The sequence below is a fragment of the Nannospalax galili genome, unplaced genomic scaffold (genome assembly GCF_000622305.1).
Source record: "Nannospalax galili isolate Female #2095 unplaced genomic scaffold, S.galili_v1.0 scaffold706, whole genome shotgun sequence".
NCBI lineage: Eukaryota > Metazoa > Chordata > Mammalia > Rodentia > Spalacidae > Nannospalax > Nannospalax galili.
The window spans coordinates 1,120,984-1,135,850 of record NW_008354694.1 but is presented as its reverse complement, the minus strand read 5'-3'; the positions used below and the strand labels follow the sequence as shown (position 1 = coordinate 1,135,850).

The 14,867-nt window shown below is 48.0% G+C and overlaps 2 protein-coding genes across 2 annotated transcripts in view; one reads left to right on the top strand and one right to left on the bottom strand.

The window, feature by feature from the left end:
* Gm2a (GM2 ganglioside activator) overlaps positions 1-6,190 on the top strand; it is a 22,225-nt gene extending 16,035 nt beyond the window's left edge. The window contains exons 3-4 of the mRNA XM_008851868.3: positions 4,207-4,389; positions 4,715-6,190. Coding sequence (XP_008850090.1) covers positions 4,207-4,389; positions 4,715-4,870 — 339 coding nt within the window. The 3' untranslated portion in view covers positions 4,871-6,190. The remainder of the gene's footprint in view (positions 1-4,206; positions 4,390-4,714) is intronic.
* An 8,471-nt stretch (positions 6,191-14,661) lies between these two features.
* LOC103749075 (proton-coupled amino acid transporter 3-like) overlaps positions 14,662-14,867 on the bottom strand; it is a 37,931-nt gene continuing 37,725 nt past the window's right edge. The window contains 1 exon segment of the mRNA XM_008851884.1: positions 14,662-14,867. Within this exon segment, the coding sequence (XP_008850106.1) occupies positions 14,662-14,867 (206 nt within the window).

Genomic DNA, 14,867 nt, shown 5'->3' with positions numbered 1-14,867 from the left:
TCTCCTTCCTGTATGCCTATGATTCGTAAGTTTGGTCTTTTTATGGTGTCACACAGTTCCTGCGTATTCCATTCTGGTGATTTCTTAATTTTTTCATAATCTTTGCTTGAGTGGTCTAGTTCGTCCACTTTATCTTCCAGTCTTGATACTCTGTTTTCCATTTCATTCATCCTTTTGGTGAGGCTTTCTCCTGTCGTTTCTAATTGGCTTACTGTTTCACTTCCTTCTTCATTTCAGCCTGAGTTTTCTTCAATATTTCTCTTTTCTGAATTCATTCAGAGTTTATCCCTATCTTCCTTCGGTTCTTTGATTTTTTTGTGTGTTCTTTAAATTCACTGAATTCTTTTATAATGTTTATAATTGTTCTTTTGAGTTCCATGTCCTGCATTATCCACTTTATTTTTTTAAAAAAATATTTTATTATTTTTATTTTGTGTGTATGAGGGTACCACCTACATGTATATAAATGTATCCATGTTGTGCAGTGTCCACAGAGGTCAAAAGATGGTGTCAGAATCCCTGGATCTGGAGTTATAGTTACGGACAGCTGTTAGCCCTCATGTAGGTGCTGGGATTCGAACCTGGGTCCTCTGCAAAATAACCAGTGCTCTTAACTACTGAGCCGTCTCTCTAGCTCCTTTACCTTATTTTCTGAGATAGAGTTTTCCACTGTACCTGAAGCTCATGGATTCAACAAGCCAGCTGGCCAGTGAGCTCCAGGATCTCCCTGTCTCTGCTCCTCCAGTGCTGGGGTTACAGACCCATACCACTGTGGGTGCTGGGGATCTGAGTCCAGGTTGTCATTCTTGCCTGGCAGGCATTTCACCAACTGAGCATCTTTCCAATCTTGATGGCTTTTTAACCCCCCTAAAGTCATGTCTATGATGTGCTTTGCTTTGGGGCCTGTGTCAGAGGTCAGCTCTCCTAATGTAGTCAGTGACTCCCCTTCAAAGTGGTACGCCTTGTCTAGAGCCTTTGTGTTCCCAGCACAGAGATAAAGATATAGCGAGAGGAGGGGTAGCCAGTTTTCCCAGCTGTAGGAAACTTTGCCCCTTAGATTCTCAATCCTGGTAGGTCTCCCAGGTCTCCTCATGATTGGGAGATCCAGACATACCCCTGTCCAGGCAGAGGAACAACAGCCTGAGGGTGGAGGGGGTTGCCAAGGGCTGCCAAGCATGTAGCGCAAGGCCAGAGCTTGGGTCCTACTGACAGTGCCTTTGTCTGTCTGTGACACTAAAGACTTGGTTTAGTTGTACCAGGTTCTACCCAGCTGGTTGGTTTAGTTCTACCCAGCTCTGCTGGCCTGTTGTAGGAAAATAGGCAGGAGACATGGTCTGTGATCTAACGGCAGGTAGGGCTGCTGCCTTGGAGCTGACATCAGTGACTTCTGCTCTGGCTTTTGTTTGGTGCTGTGCTGGTCCTGGGTTGGGAGGACCAGTGATGGGGGAGGCATTGTTTCTTCAGGTGAATGTGGCACTTGAATCCTGTCACTTGGTTGCACCTGTTTAGACTGGAGCTGACTCAAGTCCTTCCATGGGACCCTGGCTAAGTGAGGCTGAGGCCGGGATGGTATAGGCGAGCACGCGCTGGGCTCTCAGGGTCCCAGAGCGCACTCCTGGGCAGTGAAAGCTCCTCCGCTACTGAGGTCTACTCAGTCGATCCCGTCCCTATTTCACCCGTATACCTTCCTCAGGATGTGAGGTCCACTGGCCACTTGGACCACACGGGAAGCGTACAAGGAACATCGAAAGCCAGGGTGTCCGTGAGTCGGTGACGGAGGAATAGCGCCCCCCGGGGAGACTGGATCACAGGATTTAGTGTTACAGCTCAAGACAAGTGACTCAGCTCAGATCTCAGTGATTCAGCTCCAGCTCCAGCTCCAACTTTATTGGGGTAAAACTAGGACTATTTATAGTGAAGAGACAGCAGAAGAAGTCTTAGCTGATAGGTACTTTTAGGATGCCTCATTTACATAGGGCAGTGGGCTTCTATCAGGCTATCAGACAACGCCTGATTAAAAACCTGGTAGCTCCTGTGCCGGAGGGCATGTATTTGTGGCGAGCACTTTAAAAGAAGAGTCAGGGAGGATGCCAGGAAGGCACTCTCCTATGAAAGGAATCTGCAGCACATGGTTTCCGAGCTCGTGAGCTATCCGGACGTGAAGAGACTTCTACTTGCATAACAGAGGACCCCAACAGGATGGAATTGAAGCAGATGCGGCGTTTTGCATCCTGCATGCTCTAAGTGCTGGGTAGGTGTCACCTCCCTTCATGGACGTCATGGGAGAGGAAGGCACTATAAGACACCCCACTCTTAGCGATGAGGAAGTAGGGACTGAATGAGTAACTCCATTAGGGCAGAACTAACCTTCTAGCTCAGGCTCCCTGGCTATCCTGGTCAGAGGAGGAGGCAGGGCTGGGGAAGGGGTTGTGCGACCAGGCCTGGGATTGATGGATGTGTGTTAACCAGCAGAGCAGCCTAGCGAGTTTGAACTCCATATGGAATTCATGTTATGCTGACCTCGCCCTTCTTTCTGGGCCTTGAAGATGGCAGCCAGCATTCTTAAACTTGGGACATTTGAAGATTTGGGACTACAGCCAGGGCCTAGCAAAGTCTATAGATTAAGCAGTTCCCCAAGATTTGTCTCTCAGAGCAGAACCCCAGCCAGGGTAGTGGCCCATAACTGTCACCCCAGATGCTGGGATGTGGAGGCAGGAGGATCAGGAGTTCAAGGTCATCTTCTGCTACATAGCAAGTTTGAGACCAGCCTGGAGTACATAAGATCCTGTCTCAAAAATACCAAAATCCAAACAACAAAAAAGTAAACCCACAAGTAAAGTGAGCCTGAGACTTAGATTGCTAGCATGTCAGAGCTGAAAGGGATCTAAAACTGTGGCTTCTAGGCTGGGGAGATGGCTCCCCTGATATGGTGCTTGTGTGTGAAGACCTGAGTTCACCCTCCAGAGCCCATCAAAAACCCGGCATGGAGCTGGCATGGAGCCGGGCATGGTGGCGCATGCCTTTAGTCCTAGCACTTGGGAGGCAGAGGCAGGCAGATCTCTGTGAGTTCAAGGCCAGCCTGTTCTACATAGCAAGTTCCAGGCCAGTTGGGGCTACAGGGAGATCCTGCCTCAAAAAGACCAAAAAATAAATAACCAAAAAAACTAGGCATGGTGGTAGAGGTGGGTGGTCTCTGGGGCTCACTGGTGAGCCAGCTTAGCCGCATCCGTGAACTCCAGGGTCAGAGAGCAGCTCTGTCTCAAAGCACAAAGTGAAAGGTACCTGAGGAGCCACACACATGAACATGTACACACAAATGTGGCCTCTGTGACATCCAGGAGTTGATTCATGAGACCTTCCCTGTTCCATGCACTTTTCCTTTGCTGGCCTTGGTGGGACACAGACGTGGCTGTACGGGACAGCTGGCATGCATGGCACCGTATACATGGCTTATCATCTGTGTGTGTCATGTGCAGCTGTGCTGTCTGCCTGGGAGGCCTGGCTGCTTCCTCCTGGTCAGTTGTCGGGATAGGTCGGAGGTGGGAAGTGCTTCCTAGATCTCTCCAGACAGGTCAGGGAGGTTGTTTGTTGTAACCAGCTGCAGGGAAGCTCTTCGACCAAACTCAAGGCTCCTTGTATGTTTCCTTTTGTTTCTTTGCTTGTTTGAGACAGGGTCTCCTATGTAGCCCAGGGTGGCCTGGAACTTGATATGAAAACCAGGCTGGTCACAAACTTGCAGCAGTCCCCCAGCTTCTGCCTTGTGGGTACCATGATTGCAGGCATGCACCAACATGCCCAGCTACATTTCCATGTGTAATTCTGCCTTCTGTGGCCCAACAGAAAATACAGGCCAAAAACAACCACTAGAGAGAAGGCTTATGTGATCAAGACTGTGCTCAGAAGGCAGGCCTGCCCAGGACATGGAGTCGCTGCAGAGGGCAGGCCTGCCCAGGGCCTTGGGTGGCAGCCAGCCAGTTGTGGGATGGCAGTGTGTTGGCTCCTATCAGTGGGTAGTGACAACCAGAGGAGTTGTAAGTTCATAATGTGGGTCAGCGAGAAGGGGTCTTCACATTGATTACCATGCCCACCATGAGCACAGGACAGGTGGACACTGGGGTATTCACAACAGAGATCCCACCCGCCCAGCCTAGAGGCTGGAATGTGTACTTGGAGTTCACACTTGTGCCTTGTCAAATCCTGTCTCAGGTGGAGCTGACTGTGGAGAAGGAAGTGGCTGGCTTCTGGGTCAAGATTCCATGTGTGGAACAGATTGGCAGCTGTACCTATGAAGATGTCTGTGACCTGCTGAATAAGTTGATCCCCCCCGGGGAGACCTGCCCAGAGCCCCTGCACTCTTATGGCCTTCCCTGCCATTGTCCCTTCAAGGAAGTGAGTGCTTTGGGTGGCAGGGAGCTATAGTAAAAGGGGGTGGGGATTACATTCGGAATATTGCTGTCTGTGGGTGTGTGTAAGAATTGCTGATGTTTGGTGCGGGGCTCAGTTTACCCATCGTGAAATGGGTTGGCTATAGCTTTGCTGGGATCCCCAAGTTCTTTGTACTTATGCAGCCTGTGAAGAGGCCACAGCAGGGCTCATCTTGCCTGGCTCTTAGAATGGGAGGAGGGGCAGGTCACAGCTGTAGGCCTGTGGAGGGACCCAGGAAGAGTCCTGTCAGCTGAAGACTGCCCTGATCTGGGCTCTTTCCTTCCTGCAGGGCACCTACTCACTGCCTACGAGCAGCTTCACATTGCCTGACCTGGAGCTGCCGAGCTGGCTGAGCACCGGGAACTACCGCATCCAGAGTATCCTGAGCAGTGCCGGGCAGCGCCTGGCCTGCATCCAGGTGGCTGCCTCCCTCAGGGGTAGATAGGCAGGCAGCCACCACAGGTGTCAGCCACCTCAGATGGCGGCCATGCAGAATGCCTGGTGCTCCTCTCCCTCCTCTCCCGTGATAACACATCCCTCACTACAAATCACTGTGCACCATTCCGGTGTGAGGCTGGTACAAATCTCCTGACCTGAGGGAGGATGGGTAAAGTGGTCTGGAGAGCCCAGGTCCTCTGCTGGGCTGCAAGCCTTCTCCCCCCAACCCCCACGACTTTCATTCTAGAACAGCCAAGGCATGGGAGCCCACCTGTCCATCTGGAGTTCAAACTTGGGAGGCCTCGGCCTCCTCAAGTTCCCTTTTCCCTCCCTGCTTCTTTTTGGTCACTGATTTAAAAACCAGAGTAACAGTATTAACTTCTCTTTTTCTACCCCAGACCTCTCCTCCAGCAAAGGGCAGAGGTGGTTAGCCTTACTCTCTCCACCATTCCATGATTAGTTTTGCATTGTCTGTCTTCTTGGCTGGCCTAGCCAGCCTGGGGCTGGTGGGTCTTGTGGTGTAGACTCTCCTGAGGGAGTTTTTTAGGCATGTTCCATTTAGCTCATTACAGACTCAGGTGCCTGCAGGCCAAGAGGAGACCGGAAGAGGAAGGAAGTTGCTTCCAGGCATGACCTCTGCTCTCCCTCATTTGATTTGACTTGGATTGGATAGGTATTCCAGAAACTGTTCAAAAACCAAACCAAATAAACAAACCCAGCATGTATGCCCAGGTGCCAGGTGACCAGGGTCCAGGATGTCATGCCAGTCCTAGGGCAGCCACAGTCTAGATGTGACCATGTCAGAGTGCTGCCATGTACTCTCAACATTTTCCTCTCTTAGGCCCCAAGTCCAGATTTTTATATGAAATTTTATAATTTTTAACTATTGGTAACTAATTTTTTTTTTATGTGCAGGCCAAAGGGGTCACATGGACTTGTGAGGGACCTCAGGCTGGGGGCGGGGGACACTTCTCAGCCTCTGGCCTAAGACCACGTTAGTCTTCTCGCTCAATCTGGCATCTGGTCAAGTCCCTGGTACCTGGTGTGGAAGAAGGCTCTGCCTGCACTAGGGCATGTCTAGGTGGTCTCTCAGCTGGGCACCATGCCATGGGAGTGGGCACTGCCTCTCCCACAGCTTCAGAGCCTGGATCCATCAGGGCACAGGGGGCTCATGAAGAAGGGTGGGCCCCCCCAGCAACCATCTTGTGGAGCAGGGATCCCATGCCCAGCTGTGTGGATTGGCCTGCCGCCCCATTATTCTGTGATAACAGTCCCTGTTCTGGGCTTGTTGGAAACCTGGAATGGCAATAAATCTTTTTAACTTGTTGAGAAGTCCTCCTTTTTCTTGGCTGCATGCTTCATTGGGCACAGCTGGGGTATCAGAGATCGTTTGTGATGGACTGTTTCTGTGGAAGGGTTTTTGTCGGCGATGCAGGGAGCCCAAACATCTGTGGAGGTGGCCTCTCTCGGCGGTCAGATCTCCGCCTCGCTCTGCTTGACTGAGCCCCAGCTTTCTAGGCGTGTTGTCTTCTCAGAACCTCTGGTTTCAGTTTCCTTCAGACTTACTCTGTCTCTTTCTTCCTTTATTTATTTTGGTTTTTTGAGACAGGATCTCACTATGTCCCCCTGGCTGGCCTGGAGCTCCCTACATATACCAGGCTGGCCTCAAACTCACAGAGATTCTCCTGCCTCTGCCTCTGGAGTTCTGGGATTAAAGGCGTGCACCACAGAGCCCAGCTATTTCAATTTTCGTGTGTATGTATGTGCACATATGTATATACATGCATGTGTGTGTCTGTGTGGTCAGAGGACAACCTTGGGTGTCCCACAGGCTCCTTCCACTTTCTGTTGACCTAGAACTTACTGTTGAGGCTAGGTTGGTTGGCCAGCAAGTCCCAGAGAACCCACCTCCCAAGTGTTGGGATTTAAGGCATGTGCCACCACACCCAACTATTTATTAATTTCTTTGATGTATGAAACCTAAAATTGTGCGTATTTATGGGGGGAGGGTCACATAATTTTTTTTTGATACAGTTATGCATTATGTAATGTTCAAATCAGGTTAAATATAATTCCTTAAGTATTTGTCATTTTGCTAGGGTAGTGGCACATGTAAGTCATCCCAGCACTTAAAGAGCAGGATCAGAAGTTCAAGGCCAGTCTTTACCACATAACAAGTTCAGTTCCACACTTGGCTGTATGAGACCCTGTGTCAATACAAGCAAAATGTCATTTTGTTGGTTTTTGAGCCAGGGTCTCATGATGTGACTCTGGCCTAGAATTCACTGTGCAGCACTGACCACTGTCCATTGAATTTCCTCTGCATCCAAGTGTTGGGCTCACAGGTGTGCTCTGCCAAGCCTAGCCCCTCTCTCTCTCTCTCTCTCTCTCTCTCTCTCTCTCTCTCTCTCTCTTTCTTTCTTTCCCTCCATGTTTTAAAAATATGAGTTGGGGGTTGGGGATTTAGCTCAGTGGTAGAGCGCTTGCCTAGCAAGCAGAAGGCCCTGGGTTAGGTCCTCAGCTCTGAAAAAATAAAATAAAATAAAAATATTAATTGTACTTTGGATGATTAATACAGCCACACTGAAGCGGGAGGAAGGAAATAAGTCACTTAAGATACAATATTTGTTGGGTGTAATGACACACTTTTAATCCCAGAGGCAGTTGGAGCCCTGAGTTCCAGGCCAGCCTGGTCTACATAGAGAGTTTCAGGCTAGTCAGGGCTACATAGTGAGACCCTGTCTCAAAAACAAAACAAAACAAAGATACTGTTTTGACAGACTATTACAAAGCTAAGGTAAGAGAAACTGTACAGATACACAGATGTGGGGGTTAGCAAGTTGGAAAGGGTTTTTTCTTGGACAAAGTCTCATTGTGGCTCAGGCTGGCCTGGAGCTCACTCTGTAGCCTAGGCTAGTGTCAAATTCATAATCATCCTACCTCATTCTTTTAAGTGCTAGGATTATAGGTATGTGTCACTACATCCCATAGAAAGTATTTGTATATCATGAATAAGAAAATAAACACATTGTAGAAAATGAGCTTGAGGGAAAGCTCAGTCTTGGACAGAGTAACAGAATGACAATAGAACTGGTTACGTAAGAGCACAGCAGACCCCAGATGAAATGGAATTCCTAAGGAGACGTAGAAGGAGAGGCACAGAGAAAAGACCTGTACTAGGCTGACCTGCAGGAGTAATGTGCAGGCAGGAGCCACGTGAGGAGGTCAACCAGGGAATGAAATACCAAATAGGATTCAGCAAGGTTTAAGAGTCTTCCTAGCAGGTGGTAGCTCACACAATGACCTCAGCTCTAGTGGGAATTTTAAATTCCAGGCTAGCCTGGGCTAAGGTCAAGACCCTGTGTCACAAAAGCCAACACTTCATAAAATGCTCAGTTACGGAAGGTCATGTTACTTCTGTGAGACTGTTCAAAAGTGTGTGATCTCAGTGTCATGGTGAGCAGACAGAGATGGCCAACCAGTGCTCTTCAAGTTGTCCAGGTGATGAGCTAACTATACAGAAAGGTCTAGAAACACATGCAAGAAGGAATAAAGAAATCTGGTGCTGTGTGTGAGATTCTGGTTTGGATGAAGAACAGAAACAGCTTTTCTCCCATGGTCATTACCATCCTGGCCGCTGGGCCTGTGGTTGTGGTGGGTGTTGGCATTAACTGCAGGTAGGTGAAAGTTACAGGCAAACTATTATTTTTGCCTCACTTAAGAAGTTAAAGTTTTTCACAATAAAAGTTGTGAAAATGTCTTGTGGAAATTTCTATTAAAATTAAAAAAACATTTATTTAGGGGCTGGAGAGATGGCTCAGCAGTTAAGAGCACTGGCTGTTCTTGCAGAGGACACGGGTTCAAATCTCAGTACCCACATGACAGCTAACAACTGTAACTCCAGTTCCAGGGGATCTGATGCCCTCTTCTGACCTCTGTGGGCATTGTATGACATGGGTGCACTTAGACATACATGTAGGCAATGCACACATCCACATAAAAATAAAAAATGATAAGATTTAAAAAAGTGTGTGTGTGTGTGTGTGTGTGTGTGTGTGAACTTTTGGGAGCTGGTTCTCTCCTTCCACTGTGGGTTCTGGGGATTGAATTGAGGTGGTCAGTTTTGGTAGCAAGTGCCCTTACCTGCCAAGCCATCTTCACAGGTCATATATTTTTATTTTTTATTTTTTTGGTCTTTTTGAGACAGGGTCACCAGTAGCCCCGGCTGGCCTGGAACTCACTATGTAGACCAGGCTGGCCTTCAACTCAGAGAACTGCCTGCCTCTGCCTCCCCAGTGCTGGGACTACAGGCGTGTGCCACCATGCCTGGCCATTAGCACACACAATATTAGGTTTCATTATGGCATTTTCAAACAAAACTTGTTTTCGTTATATTCCCCCCATCTCTCCCTTCCCCCTCCCTCTTCCTGTACCCCCCCTTCCCCTGTACTTGCTCCACGGCCCCCTGTCCGCTCTCCAGCACATGTGCTCCTTTTCCCTCACTCTTCCTCAGCACCTTACCCTATCATGGTCCCCTTCTAGCTGAAAACCCTCTGCCCACAGAAACCACACATGTCCATCTCCAGAGGAAAAGAGGAACAGAGCTCTGAGCCTGCTCTTGTGTAACTTCAGCACTGGAAGGAGATAACACATCCGTGTTACATACTACAGGCTATGGGACCTGCCTTTGCTCGCTGCCCCATCCTCCATGCAGACTGCAGAGGGAGGTCCTGCTGTCTGCCTCTGCTGTGGATCGGGTACAAGAAGCAAGACTTGACCTTCCCTTTGCCACAGGCGTCTTTGCGACCCAGCGTCTGTTCGTTCCCTGGGGTTGTGAATGCTCCTGACATTTTGTGTGAAGTTCATAGGACTTTTTAAAAGATTATTTTATTTTTAGTTATGTGTGTCTGAGTGGGATTGTACATGTAATTGCAGGTGCTTGCACAGGCCAGAGGCATAGGATGCCCTCGTGAAGCTGGAGTTACAGGTGGTTGTGAGCCGCCTAGTGTGGATGCTTGGAATAGAACTTGCATCCTCTTGGAAGAGCAGGAAGTACTCTTAAATGCTGAGCTATCATGTGAATTTCATGTGAGGAGGGGCCATAGCTTTTGTGGGACCCTTGGAGGCCTATGATTGACTCCTGACCAGCCATAAATCACTGACTTACTGTAACCAGCCTGAACCTCAGACTTGCTGGTGGCTTAGTCAGTCAGCGTGCTTGCTTGCAGAAGTTGAAGCTTCCAGAGGCCACAGTGTTAGCATGCACTCAAGGGCCTCTATGGGCGCAAGACCAGGTCCGTCTCACTGGGATGTCATTTTTGATGCTCCAGATAATGAGGGGCTCATTATAATCTCATTATAATGAAGCCACACACACTGGGTACCAAGAGATGCCTGACCATCCAAAGATTAGAGAAGAGATGGCTCCGTGGTTCCTGGAAATTGCCTTCCCTTCCCTTTTCCACGTTCAGAGATCAACATGTACACCGCACCTTCTCTTAACAGTCCTGGTAAAACTCCAGACTCCCAGAAAAAGGTGTTTTTAGAGTGTGAGCTAACCTCTCATCCTTAATTTTTTTTCTGTTTACTTTAAAATTTGAGATGTGGTCTCATGTAGCCCAGGCTAGCCTTGACTTGCATAACCAAGACTTTTAATTATTTTTTGCGCAGTCTTACTATGTGACCCAGGCTGGCCTCGAAATCCCAATCCTCCTGCCTCAGCCCCGAATGCTTTGGTAACGGGTGCACCACTGCACCTCTATTTCCCTTTCTGTAGTCTTGTTCCCAGAATTGTTTGGTTATTTATGAAAAGTGCTGAGTGAGAAAAGAATCTGTAGACTGAGTAGCATCAGCTCCCTTCTGCTCTGTAGAACAGAATCTGTGGTGTATTAGTGACTTTTCTGTTGCTGTGATTTAAAACAGACTCAAGAAACTTATAGAAGGAAGAATTCATTCAGCTTACAGTTTCAGAGGTATCAGAGTCCAACATGGCGGGGATGCATGGTGGTAGGAGGTGGTGGGGTAGAAAGTGGAGCACTCACATACTGGAGCAGACACAGGAAGCAGAGAGTGACTGGAGATCTGGCCAGGCTTAAGAGCTCTCTAAGCCTGCCCCTAGTGATACGCCTCCTCCAGCAAGGCCACACTGCCTAAAACTTCCCAAAGCAGTTCCACCAAATGTCCAAATACTCGGAGCCTATGGGGGACATTCTCGTTGAAACCATCACTGTAGATAGAGTAGCATCACCTCCATCCCACCGCTCGAGTCGACAGTAAAATGTTCATGTGTTTCTCAGGCTCAGGGTCCAGCAAATATTTTATTATTGGCCTATAGATTTTCATTTTTCCTCCTCCTCCTCTTCTTCTTCCTCTTCTTCCCTCCCTCTCCCTCTCTCTGTCTCTCTCTGTCTCTCTCTCTTTCTGAGGCAGGGGAGTGGGACGTTTCAGACAGGTCTCTTGTAGCCTAGGCTGGCCTCAAGTCATTATGTAGCCACGAATGACCTTGAACTTCTGATCGTCTTTCCACCCCTTTCCAAGTGTCAGGAATACGGGTGTGCCTCACCACAGGGGATTGCCTGTTTTGTTTTTCAGTGCTGGGGATGAAACCCAGGGCCTTGTGCATTTTAGGCCAACGCTATGCTAGTGAGTTGTACTCCTAGCCCAGACAGATCTTGTTTCATTGTGTTTACAGATTCTGCGTTTTTTCCTTTACAGATTGGATCCTGGCACAATCCTGTGTTGAGCAACTCTCTCAGGGCTTCTCGACAGTACCTGTCCACTCTGTGTCCCTGTCACATTTTAGTAATTCTTACATTGTTTCAAATTTTTCTTAAGTATTACTTCTGTTGAGGTCAGTGATCTTTTGAGATTTTATGTGTATGTCTGCATGTGTTTATGCGCATGCAGTGGGTGACTGCAGGCAGGAAGAACTCATCAGATAACCTGGAGCCAGAGTCACAAGACCATGTGAGCCCCTTGATGTGGGTGTAAGGAATGGAGTTCAGGTTCTCTGGAAGAGCAGGAAGTGCTTACCCAGGCTAGGCAACGGCTCTGCCCTGAGCTGTGGCCTACCTTTTATTTTCATTTTTAATTTTTCAAGCCAAGGTCTCACTAAATTGTCCAGGTTGGCCTTGAACTCCCTCTGTGGACCATGCAGGCTTTGAACTCACGATCTCCTGCCTCAGCCTCCCGAGTAGCTGGGATTACTGACCTGCAGCTCTATGGCTCCATGCTTCCCGTGTCTTTAGTCGGCATTTGCTCCTGGATAAGTCACAGATAAATTTATGTATCAGCATTTTGTAATGTCCGGAGGCATGCTGGCTTTTCTGGAAGAATCACTTTATTTAATGTGAGCACAAACTCTTCCTGGTGTTAATCATTGCAAACACAAAAGATGCTTAGGACAAATGCCTAGAATGAAGTCACTAAGTTCAGAGTGCTACATGTGTTAAGACTTAAGTGTTTCAAAACTGTCCTTGAACAAAAAGCTTAACAGTGCTCACTCCCATGTGCAAACACCAGACTGTCTTTTTAAATCCCTTCCTTGAGCTGAATATTATTTTAAAAGTAGGTCAAAGGGGCTGACTCAGAGGTTAAGAGCACTGGCTACTCGTGGAGAACCTGGGTTTGGTTTGTAGCACCCATATGGTGACTAACAACGATCCATAACTCCACTGCCAGGGATCAGGTGCCTTCTTCTGGCCTCCACAGACATTGCATGCATGTGGCACACTTATGTACATGTAGGTAAAGCACTTATACACATAAAACAATAAATAAGTAAAAAAAAATTAAAATCAAGTCAATAATCCTTGCAGATGATAAAATCCTTTTCCCCACAAAAAGAGGGAGATGGGGGGAGAAGAAAGGTAGGGGCCAAGGAGGAGAAAGTGCGGAGGGAGGGGGAAGGGAAGGAAGGAAGGAAGAACAAAGGAAGCCTCCTAGATGGGAAGTTGCATCTTCAAGGTATCAAGAATGTAAGTTTTGGAGTTGAGTGTGGTGGCGCACCCCTTTAATCCAAGTGCTTGGGAGGTAGAGGCAGGCTGATATCTGTGAGTTCGAGGCCAAGTAAGTTCCAGGTCAGCCAAGGCTACATAGTGAGACCCTAGCTCAAAAAACATCCAAAAAATCCTATGAAATAAAGAATGTATGTTTTGGGACTGCAGAGATGGCTCAGTGGTTAAGAACATTTGATGCTCTTGCAGAGGACCTGGGTTCAGTTCCCAACACCCACATCAGATGGCTTACAGCTGCCTATGACTCTGGTTCTGCCCTCTTCTGGACTCCGTGGGGATCTGCACACATGGCACATATACACTCAAGGCACACACATAAATTAATCTTAAAAGAATGTGACACCTAAGGCTTGGAACATCACAGAAGAGAGGCAGGAAGAATGTGAGAGCCTGAGGGGCAACACTACTGTGGCACCCATGACATCTCCAGTGTGGAAGTCTAACAGGGTCCGCATAAGGATGAAACCGGTGACAAGCCAGGGTGGGTGGGGAAGGACTTGGGGTCCCACCTCAATATGAAGAGCTTCAGGCCACCCCTGGATGCTGAGGGAGGGAGACTCAGTTTTCTCCAGGGACTAGCTCCCTGAGAGGGTCTCTCACTCCAAGTGGGCAGCCCTAAACACAGGTGCACAGGAGCACCACTGAACGGACTCAGGTATTGTATGTATGTATGTATGTATGTATGTATGTATGTATGTATGTAACAATAATCAAAGAGGAAGACAGAAGTTGTGAGGGGGTCAGGGGATATGGGAGGAGTTGGGGGGACTGGGATGGAAGACAATACTCATGTATAAAATTCTCAAAAAATAGAAATTTAAAAGAAGAATGCAAGTTTTGCTCAAAGATGGGAATGTAATGGAAAACTACTAAACACATCTGTATACCATATTCTCTTCACATCTCCTTGCTAACGGAACTGGCTGGTGGGAAGCAACGTGCACATGTGCTCACAGGATAAATTCTCATTCCCTTTGCCTGCAGGATGTCAGTGGTGAAAGGATCTTTAATAATCAACTGCTCAGTCCTTCTTTTCACAAACTGGGAAACTAAGACAGGAGAGTGGGGGAAGAACGTTCCCAAGATCCCATAGAAAAGTAGGCTGAGCCAGTGGCTGGACAAAGTTAATGCCAAGCTCTTCCTGATACTCTTCTTAGAACATCTGAAGGGGAATTTCCTTTCCCCAAGCACATCCTTTTCTAAATTGGATGCTTTGAAGGCAGTTTCTGTATATAGAGGAAATAATTGCTTCGCATTTCTGTAATTTTCAGGGCCATCGGGGGTATGTTTTCTATTTTCTTTTTTGTTTTTCCCTTTGGTATGTGCAGTTAGTGTGGGTGTGTATGCATGGATGTACACGTGCGTGTACATGTGCGTGTGTGGAGGCCAGAGGCTGATGTTGGGCACTTTTCCTTCATTGCACTCCACTTTTATTTTTGAGTCAGGGTCTCACTGAACCTAAAGCTCACTGAGCCAGGCGGGTGGCCAGTCAACTTCAGGGATCTGCCTGTTTGCTTACCACCCCCAATCTGGCTTTTTGAGAGCTGATGGTTTGAACAACTGGACTTGATTTTGGTTCCGAGGTTAGAAAGGACTGAAGAAGAAATCCAGGACCAATAAAAGGGGCAGCTTGCGAGGGATCGACCCCAGCCTGTGTCACCCACATGTTGTTAGAAGACAGGGAAGCCAGTGATTAAAATAGATATGCTGGGGTTTGATGAATGTATATAATGGGACTCGAACTAGGGATGGGAGGAAGAGCTGTTAGAATAAAAACAGGCAATTATGTATAGACCCCTATATCATTGGCCACAGAAAAGTGGGCCAACTGGGTCATTTCATAGAGAGCTTGATATGTCCCCAACACACAGCCTAAGAGGCCCAGGATGCTGATGATGTCTTTGACAATGGTCACACAGCTCATGCCCTCTGAGTAGGTGGTGATCTCCAGCAGGGGTGGGATGATGAGGGCCAGGGCACTAGCACCGG